The following is an 11,768-nucleotide window of genomic DNA, read 5'->3' as shown; positions in this document are numbered from 1 at the left end:
AATCAGTTGAAAACTGCAGATTTCTTTAAAATACAAAAATTATGTTTCATAAGTATCGATAAGGTCTTGATAAGTTTTATGTTTTAAGAAACTCTCCCTTGTTTAAACGAGAAACGGTACAATGTTTAATCGGTATTTATAAAAGGCTATATGCTTTTAAAACTAAATCATACGATATTAACTTTAAAAAAAATAGCAATTTAATTTTATTTAATTTTTAAACGTGTAACATATGCAATGATAAACTATATCTAAATACCTTATTTAAATCTAATTTCATATGAATGAAAAAGTTTTTGTTTGTTTATTTATACTTATTAAACAAGAGATTTGAAACCAAATATGGCAACCCTAACTAAAGAAAGGTAAGAAAAGAGGTAGAAAAGAAAAGTGGAGTTCACGGTTGCCTGATTCAGAGAGTTATGATTTAAAGATGGTCAAATTGCAGGCAGCATAAAAAGTTAGAAGGCGAGTTGACAGGCGGCACACTTACGTTTTTCAGCTTTGGATTAACATGGGTGACAAAGTGCTTCTCTTACTCGTAAGTGCCATACTCTTTCATACAATTGTTACTAATATTTATTTCAACTTTAAAAAATAAATAAAGTACTTTTTATTCATTTTAAATTGTGTTAATATTGCTATAAAGTATTTTTAATTGTACCATTATGTAGTTGAAAAGTAAATAAATAATAAACAATTGCTATTATAAAATTTTTGATGAATTATAATTGCAATTAAATATAAATCTATAAACTTTAATATATTTTACCCAGCTGAACATTTTTTTTTAACTTTAAAAAAGAAATAAACATTTTTCATTAATTTTAAGTTATTCAAATTTAAAGTATTATTGTGTTATTATGTAGTTAAAAATAGATAAAACCTAATAAAACACGATGGCATCATAAAAGTATTTTTTATAAATTATAACTGTTAGAATTATAATCATATAAATTTAATATGGTATTTTTGCCTTATTGCTTGGAGATTTTAGCTTCAAAAGAAACTAAATAATTTAAATTAATTTTAAGTAATTTAAAATTGTGTTATAATGAAGTTGAGAATATATATAAAATAATAAAAACAATGTTATCCTTAAAATATATTTTCGTTAATTATAAATTAAATTAATTATAAATTAAATTGATTATAAATATATAAACTTTAATATGATTTCACCTAGCTCAATATTTATTTCAACTTTCCTAAAGAATAAATTACTTTTCATTAATTTTAAATAATTTAAAATATTGTCATAACATTATAAAGTTTATAGTAAACAATATAGAGAAAAGTATATAAACAACAAAATTTAATGTGATTGCAATAATTTCTTTTATGTGATTTTTTTAATAAATGCTTAAGCTTATAAAAAGTTTATTTTTTCTTGTTGAATTTTGTGTTAATTTTGGTTAAGGTAAAAGAAAAATTATATTTTATGGCACAGAGTAAATACTGTTTTAAGGCTTCTTTTCACGTTTTATCAAAAATTTATTTGGTTTGTTGATTTTAACAGCGGATTGTAAAAAATGTTTAGCTACAACGCAATAATTTGAAAATAATATTTTTTAAATTAATTTTTTGAGTGTCAAGAGACTTTTACAAATTGATTTCATAAATTTATTCTTTCGTAACAAATTTATATTAAAAAAATCTCTTAAAATTAAATTTTTTCGTAAAAAAAACAGTGTTTATTATTAATATATTATTATTATTATTTTACACTTATTGAATTTCATTTTAAGTTCACTGCAAAGTAATGTTTTATATATAAGTATTATTTTCTCGGAATTTTTCCTTTTTAGAATTGTGTAATTTATAAAAAGCAGAGATCATGTAGTATGTTTTTATTTAAAACTTGTGATTATTGTTCGTGTTACAGAGGAATTGAAAACTTAACTTTCATTTTCCCTCAAAATCAATTGTGCTGCTATACTTTTTATTATGTATTCATTTTACATTAAAATCCAGTTTATTTAAAAAAAAAACATTTATCAGTTATTTTTAAAAAATATATATAAATTATAAAATTATAGTAAATTATTCCAAAATCTATTTTACTAAATTAGCGAAATTGTTATTAGAATAAAATATAATGGAGTACTTTTAAAAAGACTTATTTCCATACTATGAAAAAAGAATTGTAAAGATTCACACATGTTTGTAGACTATTAGGAATTTTAGAGCGGTTTGGATCACATCATCTTTCAAATATGCCGGAACGTTAAAAAAGCCAAATCGAATCATAATATTGTACAATTTAGAACATCTTAAACTTGATCATTCAACACAATAATCATACAACACAAAGTTCAACCAAAATATACTGCAACTTTACGCCATATTGAGTTTATAACAAATTTGTTGATATTATGATTCAAACTACCAATATTATTAGTTTCACGTTCACTGCTAGAATTTTCATTCCAAAATTATGGTAAAATAACAGGCAGCAGTCTGCCCATCCAATTAACCGTAAAGTTTATGGTAAAGAACACTTTTTACCTTTACGGTTTCTTAACCATTTACAGCTAGCATGGTTTCAAAACCTTAAAAAGTAATTTTACTGCATATTAGAAGTAATTCAGAAGCTTTATGGTGCTGCCATCTATGCATGAAAGAGAGTAGAGTATTGTATTCTAATAGCCCAGGGTCACAAATTGGGGATTGCTTGACACTGGAAACTCTTCATGTGTTGAGGGAATATTGCGATATCAATGCCAGGACTCGAACTCCTGTTGATTGACAGATTAGCTCTCTCGATTATAATATGTACCCATCTGCATGGAACAAAGTGGCTTCATTAAGTGGGCCTAGTTGCTGCGATGAATTTGGTAGTTTAACCGTAATAGGTGAAAGCAGTTAATAAACGGTTTTCTTAAACGTTAACGCTTTGAATACCATCTTATTTACGGTTATTTGACTGTTTTAATTGAATATGGTGAAATAACAATTAAATAAATTGTCATTTAACCATTTTTTCCAAACTTTTTTTAACACTGTTTAGCAGAGTTTTTTGAAAGTGTAATTATTATAAATTTAAAGTTTATATCGAAAAAATTTCCGGCCATATTTAATTACAATTAAACGATACTATGGTTCAATTCGAACGAAAACTCGATTCAATTTAACACCTGAAATTAGCAATGTAGCACCCAGTTATGGTTCAATATTGAAACGAATTTTTGAGAATGTTCCGAAATCTCGTAAACATCGTCTTCTTAACTACTTCAAGATGGTAATATCTGAAATTTAAGATAATTTTTGAATAATTATTTAGCATAGTTTAATGATAAATAATGCTACTAACATTTACAGGTTGGAAGCGACTTGCATTACAAGTAGATTAACGGATAATTATTTAACACACTTTCATAATTCAAGTTCCTACTAATATTTACAAGTTAGAAGCATCTGAAATTATAAGACGATTTACGAATAATTACTTAACATAGTTTGATAGTAAATATTGTAATTAATATTTACAAAGTGAAAGCATCTTGAATTATAAGATGATTTACGAATGAAACTGAACATAATTTCAGAATCAATATTATTGCTTAATATTTACAACTTGAAAGCATTTGAAGTTGTAAGGAGATTTGCGAATATATATTTAACATAGTTTCATGATAAATATTATTAGTTAACGTTTCAATATAAAACTAGTATAATTATAAAACTGTAATTTTACCAAAAGCAAAATGCTCACTACATTAAAAATATCATGTAGTACCAAAGGTAAATATGGCACATTAAGTCTTTGACACGGTATTGTTGTCTATGGCATTATTGACTTTAAATGCTTCCTTTAATATGACAAACAAGTAAATGTTTACAAATGAGTTTAAAAAACATCAATGTATATAGATTTTTTTAATTTATTTGTTCGTTTAATATTTAAAAATAATTTAAATAAATACTTCACTTGCAACTTTTATGACTGTTTGTGTTTATCAAGTTTTCCCAAATCTTAGAAAAAATTAGTTTTTTTCTTTTGACGAAGGATTTAGGCAACAGGAGAGAAACATTGAGATGACAGGCTATAACATCCTTTTTACCTACACACTTTCATACCTAGTGATTAATTTCGTGCCTAAACTTATCACCTTCATAAATCATAACAATACAATTTTTTAATTCTTTACTCCTTCATCCACCTGTCTTTTCAATTACTCAGCGATTAGTCAAATTATGTAAGTTATTAACATTTTGATTAAGACTGACATGTTGAAATGCTAGCGAGAAATTTCTTCTCATTTTTTTTTTTTTTTTTTTTTTTTTTTTTTTTTTNTTTTTTTTTTTTTTTTGACGTGTTGAAGTTTTAAACGTTACCTATAAAAATAGAGCATCTTCCGGGCATAAATTTAAAAAAAAGAATGGATAATTGCTTTCGACTTCAATCAGGAGATACAATTTCCTGTCGCCCTTGTTTTTTTAAATCATTTGCCTTTGTTTTTTCAGAAAAAAAAGTATAATCTTCGTATAACGTTATTTATTTATTTTTTTTTAATTTTGCAGTTTTTTTTTCATTTGAAAACTCGTATTACAATTTTTTTTCTGTACTTCATCTATACGTTTTTTTTCCAAACATTATTGACCATAAAATTGAATGTCTTTAACAATTTGTTTGTGCACATTCTGTTTTAAAGTATACTCCAAACCCTGGAAATCTTAAAGTAAAAATAAATTAATCGCACTAAAGAAGAATTCTAGTAAAATTACCTTATAGTATGGTAATCACATATCTGTTAAAAAAAATGCAAAATTCTAGTCGATAGAACCAAATTATGCGATGTTTAAACCATTATTGTCCTAATTTTTCCGTTTATATGGTAACGATTTACCGGAAATTCCAGTTTTTAAAACTTAAAAGTAAATTTAACCGAATAAATGGCTTATATACCATGCTCTAATGTATCATGATAAAATTCCCCAATTTTACCAAATTTTATCACATATTATTAAGCCATATTTTATGGTTAATTTTACAAAAATCCTAAATCAAAGCACTACGGTAAAAATTATCGAGCTTTTTGGTGTTCCTTTAGAGCAAGAAACATGATAAATTTAACCATATCTTGGGAGTTTGGGGATTACTTTATTTTCTACTTCATTCATCATTTAATTATTTTTCAAAATGTAGAATATGAATTTTTGTTAAAAATTTGCATTCATGAAGAAAAATATTGTGAATTAAATTGATTTTCTACAAATTTACTAAATTTTATCACACATTATAAGCCATATTTCGTTGCTAATTTTACCCAAATTAACTACCGAAGCGCTTCGGTAAAAATTATTGAGCTTTTTGTTGTTCCCGAAAAGCAAGAAACAGGATAAATTTTACCTTATCTTGGGAGTTTTGACCATGCTTTATTTTCTCAGTGTGGATTACTCATTATTTAATTAATTTTCAAACTGTAGGACATGAATTTTTTGTTTAAAATTTACATTGATAAAAAATAGCGTCGTGAATCAAACTGATTTTCTTTGAAATTCATGATTACGCATTATTTAATTATTTATCAAAATGTAGGATATGAATTTTTTGTTAAAAATTTACATTCATGAAGAAATATATAGTGAATTAAATTGATTTTCACCAAATTTACTAAATTTTATCACATATTATTAAGCCATATTTCAATACTAATTTTACCCAAATTAACTACCGAAGCGCTTCGGTAAAAATTATCGAGCTTCTTGTTGTTCCCAAAAGGCAAGATACAGGATAAATTTTACCTTATCTTGGGAGTTTTGACCATGCTTTATTTTCGCAGAGCGGTTTACTCATTATTTAATTAATTTTCAAACTGTAGGACAAGAATTTTTTGTTTAAAATTTACATTGATAAAAAATAGCGTCGTGAATCAGACTGATTTTCTTTGAAATTCATGATTACTCATTATTTAATTATTTTTCAAACTGTAGGACATGAATTTTTTGTTTAAAATTTATATTCATAAAAAATAACGACATGAATCAAACTGATTTTCTTTATTTCATGAAGCATGCATAAAATATTAATACAACCTTATTTTCTACTTAAAATACTTCCAATATTTATTACTTTTTTCAAAACAAAACAATCTTTTGTCTTACGAAAAGCGCATGAGAATAGGCTTACACAGAAAGTGAAACTAATTTCTCTTATTTATTTTCATTGAGACACTTAGTTTTTTAAATTTTATTTTAATTTTAATTATTGGGGTAGCTTTGTATGAACATATTTTTAGCACCCATTCTGATCTACAATCGGTACAGTGGAAGTTATTGAACTAAATTAAAATTATTGTTTACTAAAAAATCTGTTTATCATGTGAAATGAGTTTTAGCTATCGTCTGTCTAAGTTGTCTTTCTTTAGTTAAGGTCTATCTAAAACGTCCTTCGAAAAAAACTTTCTTTCTAAAAGGCGTTCATTAAAATGAAACAACTGGCGTCGTCAACAATCGTTAGAATTTAATTCTCATATTGGACAAAGAAATAAAAAACAGCAATATCAATTTCAAGTTTCATTTTTCTTTCACAATGATTGTAAAGTACATTTTATAAAATAAAAGTAATAGCTCCTCATAAGAAATTTCTTTTCTTCTTCTAAGAAGGTATACAGCGTTCTTTTAGGGAGTAGTAAGGTTAAATCCCTCCCTACGGGGTGTAGTAACAATAGTGTAGAGCGTCTTCTGAAAGAAAATTGGAATGGCGAAAGTCATTATCAGATGCCATCTTTTATTTAACCCTTGTAAACGCTCGCCAATTTCATTCTATTTTTCTTCTTCAGATGCTTCCTTTCCCTTTTCTGTTGTGTAATCTTGCTTTTATTTTTTTACACTTAGAAACTAATTTTCAGTTTCGTTTTCAATTTGAGAAACGAAATACTGTTTAATGAGATCGTTTTGCTTTTTCAGACAACTTGGAAAATAAATTGAAAAATAGAAATTGAAAGATAATTTTGAGTAATTCGTTTTAAATAAAGATTTATTTTTTTCCAATGCTATTTCACATTTATAAAAAATATGAGGGTTGTACTACCGCAAATTTACTCCGAGAAAAAAAGTACGGTCAAAATTACCAGAATATAGTAAATTTTACTGAATTACCGGCTCTATGGAAATACCAAAATAGTCTGTAATTTTTACCGAAGCGTTTTGGTAATGATTTCAGTAATATTAACAATAAAATATGGTTTGATAATATGTGATAAAATTTGGTATTTTTATCATGAAACTTAAAAGAGTGGTATAAAAGCCGACCACTTTTCAGTTTTGTGTTTTTATTAAATGTTTGAAATCAGAAAATCAGAAGACTCCTGAAAGTCAATCTCTTAAGATACAAAATATTTATAATTTCGCATTCTACATTGCCGGAATAAAAACGAACCACCCTAAATAACTTTTGATATAATGATCGGATATTCACGTTCTAGGACTCAATCTTAATGGATTGTGGGGGTGACGCCAAATATGCTAATTAATTAGAGCTGACAATGTTTTGAGTTATGAAATCAGACACAAAAACTGCCTTTCTCTGATAAAAAAAAACGCCTTTTTTCGGATTTCTGATCTCCAAAATATAGCGAATAGCTGCAATCTGGGAAATATGGTTCCCATAATTTAGTCAAGAGAGTGATCTAAAATTTGGACCCCTTGATGTTAATTTTATGCTTTTTGTATTTCGCTATATCTCGAGAATTTTTTATGCGAATTTAAACATTTTTGCGTACATGCAAAATAATTAGATGCGAAAAATAACCTTTAATAAAAATTTATTATTCTTATTATTTTATTTAATAATGGTCGAAAGCATACAATTTTTCAATATATTCAATATCATATGCAGTTTTTCAACTATTGTAAAATAATAGTCAAACTCTGTTTTTATTAGTCGTATACAATTTTTTACATCATTTTAAAGATGACAAAATGCAAAATTTAAGCAAAATTGATCGAATAGTTGTGCATTGAATTTTAAGGAAGTCGTATTTTAATTAATTTTATTATTATTTATTTTCATTATTATTTCTTTGCACACTGTACAGTGACAAATAATAAAAGAAACAAAAAGGAATTGGAGCGTTACAAGCTACTTCATAGGTGGGTATCGTTGTAATATAAAGAGGGGTAAAATGCAACATAATTAAAATAAAAGAGAGGAATTTATTAAAACATTTTTAGAATAAAGGTTGAAGAATAAAGTAAATGTTGTCACTCATATATGAACGATCTTAATTTCTTTTTTAATGGCGATGGAGTAGCGTCCCCCACGTCATACAACTACAAACCCATTTATAGGGTGAGTCACATTCAGACAAAAGAAAGGACAGAGTCGCGATGGCTCAGAGGATAGAGTGTTCGCCTTCCAATGAGGCGAACCGGGTTCGAATCCCAGTCGATACGAATTCCGCATCCGGCTTGCACCGACCACAGTACTAACGTGAAATATCCTCAATGGTAAACGGATCATGGGTCACAGTCCCCTTGCCGTCAGGCTAACCATGGGAGGTTCTCGTGATCTTCCTCTCCATGTAACGCAAATGCGGGTTAGCTCCATCAAAAAGTCCTTGACGATGGCAAATTTCTCATAAGAATTGATCTAGGAGTTCCCTTATCTTCTGGATTGGGTACAAAATTACAAGGCTACACAGTTGAACATTAGTAGTCGTAAACCCATAAAATTGGATCGGCTGTTCAACGATGGTTATAAAATTGCAAAATAAAGGAAAGGATATAGAACACAAGCAGAGAGAAAGTTACATTCATGCCCACGGTGAGACTCGAACCTACAACCACAGGCCCCGTTGTCCAGTGCAGTAACCACTAGACCGATGTTCGGCTTTTAAATTGAATATTAGTCACTGACTTCCCTTTTACAGTTCAAGCCATATAATTTGCTTTGGGATCCACCTGACATACTTCTTACTCCTCTTCTTTTGCAATTTTTCGCTACAACCAATATTCTATGGGTTCATTGTAATTGTAGCATGTAACGAATTCATTCATTTTCATCCAAGGAATTGGTAACCTTTGGAAACACTTATGTTTTCTTGCAGTTGCAAAACTTCCAACCTGTCTCACTTTTGTTTCCCCTAACGTTACAGGCTGTTACAATTATCCCAAAGCTCGCCATTTCCCTCCTTGTTCTATAGGCAGCCCTAAATAAATGAATTGAAATTCGCAGTGAAGACTGTTATGAAACACTATTTCATACTGGCTATGAATATGACAAAATTCTATTAAGTACTTAATGATGTATGTTGACCGGACTGTGCAGTGGTTAGGGAGCTGACCTCACATCAGAAAAGGCCTGGGTTTGAATCCCAGACAAGGCATGGATTTTCTTCAATTCTAACCTTCATCTATTCATGAATTTTTCTAATCTTTCTTGCCCTTACTGTGGAAGCAATGTTGACTCACATAATAGAGTGCCCCTGAAAGAGTGGCTAACAAATCTGCCCTACTGATTCCTGAATGATGAGTGTCAATCGTGTGGGAATTGGAAAAATATAACTGAATGATAAACTCATTCAAGTAGAGTTTCAAACCCAAGAAATGGTTTCTGTTTTTTTTTTTTTTTCCTTCTCGTTTTGGGTAAATCCTGTGCCCTCAATACCTTCGCTAAAGATGAGGGATAAAAATTGCTACCTAGTTAAAGTAGTTTCTAATAAAACAAGAAATTCAAGAAATTTTAAATTCTTCAAACAGCCATTTTTAAAAGCTTTAAGCTTTCAAACTAAAATAAACGTATTTTTTATATTTAAACAATACATGGCATGCTAATTGGAGAAGCATGTAACTGTTTACAATTATTCTAGAATATTAGAAATACAAAATTGAAAAACCTTAATAATAAATAATACTAAATAGAAATTAATATTTAAGATCCAAATGAATCTAAAATTAAAATATAGATTATCAGTGACCATAGCGTGCGTTAAATCTAATAAAGAAGCAAGAGATTAATAATATTTTTCAGTTTTAAGGTTAAACAAAATATTTTGATATTTTTGATTATCTAAACTGACGATTGGGTCATTATCAAAATAGAATAAGTGCCAAAATTTAACAACCTCGTTATTTTTTAACATAAAAATGTTACTATGTTCGCTTACCTATGCTACATAAATATGTTTTACCTGAAACTATTAATTAAAAATGAATATTTAAATGCACGCTATTACAAAACTCATCATCAGACATACTTTTCAAACAACGTACATCTTCACCAAAATACAATTTTTCGATTTGAGGAAAATATCAAAGATATCAAAGCAATTATGCCATGAGATAACAGAGAACTTCACTAGGACGAAACAGAAGCAAAAAAAATGAAAGTTCGAAACTAGCCTTGAATGGTTGTATTTATTTTATTTTTTAAAGAATTTTTTTGAGTATCTAATTTTAGAACAATATGTTATTTTTACTCTAAAAAGTGACCCTTTCTGATGGAAGTTTCGAAATTTTTAACCTTCACACCATCTTTTTAAATTTGTAAATTAATTCGCTTCATTAAGCAAATTCAATAACTCCTTTTTTTAATTTTTGGGCTAATTAGATTAGTTTCACCATTATATTTTAAAGGAGAAAAAAAAAGACTCTTTGACTTTGTTACAGTATATTAATTGTTAGCGATCTGATTTATCGAAATCTATTGAAAAAATGTTTCATGGCTGTCATGACAAAATAGAAATGTCTCTTTGCTACCTAAAATAGAATAAACTTTTTGTGATTTTTAGTCAGCATTAAAAAAACTATTTATAGTAAACAATCTTTTGATGACTATATATTTGTTTCGAAAAAAATTTATTTATTTTTTGTTCTAATACGCAAAAAGCATTATCTTAATAGACAAAGATTTAAACTTCCAAAAAAAAAGTAATTTTTGGGTGTTTTTTTTATATTTAAATTAAAGCGCGGATAAGTTCAAAAAGTTTTTTTATGGTCTTAATCTTTGTTCTGAGCGTAAAAAACGGCTCGTTAAGAAACAAGTAATCACAGGTGACCATTAATTTTCAGTTTCCACTGAAGCAAATACATTTTGTGTTGGCTAATGACTAGTGCTGATCGATATCGTATTTTTTTACTATCACGATATAATATTATAAAATATTGATATTTCCCCATATAACATGATATTTTTTTCAAAATAAGTACTGCAATACCCATATTATGAAAAAAAATTATTTTTCTAAATGTTATTATTTATCACGATGAAAAAAAGCAAAATAATTGAAAAAATTCAACGATTTCTAAAACAGGCGACCGGAAAAAAAAACATTATGTTTTCGTACATATATAAACAGAACCACAATTCTTTTTAATTAAATGAGTATTTTTCTAGTAACCTTGAATCGTAATTCATTTTTTGCGTAAAGTCCTGCATTTTTACCGCAAAATTCCTTTTTATCTTAAAACTTACACCGTAATTTTTATGGTAATATTTATTTAATTGCAGTGATTCAGTGATTTTACCGAAAATATTACAGTATATATAAAAAGCAGCTTTTTTTATTCCGTAACACATAACGTTAAAAAAGGATTTTACGGTTAAAAGTAATGGCACTCTGAACACCGGTACTTTTTATCGTAATTTGATCCGGGATTTTATTCAGTGTACGTGAAACATGAAATTTAAAGAGTGAAAAGATAACACATTAATGCATTTTGATTTTTAAAAAAATTATTGTGAAATAAAATGAGAAAATTTAACTATTTTGCATCTATTACTTTTTGCAGAACTCCACAAAACTTTAGAAAAATTATATATA

General features: G+C 27.5%; 1 protein-coding gene across 1 annotated transcript in view; it reads left to right on the top strand.

Moving 5' to 3' along the window:
- Window positions 1-390: 390 nt before the first annotated feature.
- Window positions 391-11,768, top strand: part of LOC107438693 (uncharacterized) — a gene marked incomplete in the record, with an annotated part of 42,913 nt that continues 31,535 nt past the window's right edge. The window contains 1 exon segment of the mRNA XM_043040037.2: window positions 391-541. Coding sequence (XP_042895971.2) covers window positions 515-541 — 27 coding nt within the window.

Source organism: Parasteatoda tepidariorum, chromosome 4, assembly GCF_043381705.1.
Source record: "Parasteatoda tepidariorum isolate YZ-2023 chromosome 4, CAS_Ptep_4.0, whole genome shotgun sequence".
Lineage (NCBI taxonomy): Eukaryota > Metazoa > Arthropoda > Arachnida > Araneae > Theridiidae > Parasteatoda > Parasteatoda tepidariorum.
This window is presented reverse-complemented; position numbering and strand designations above follow the sequence as displayed.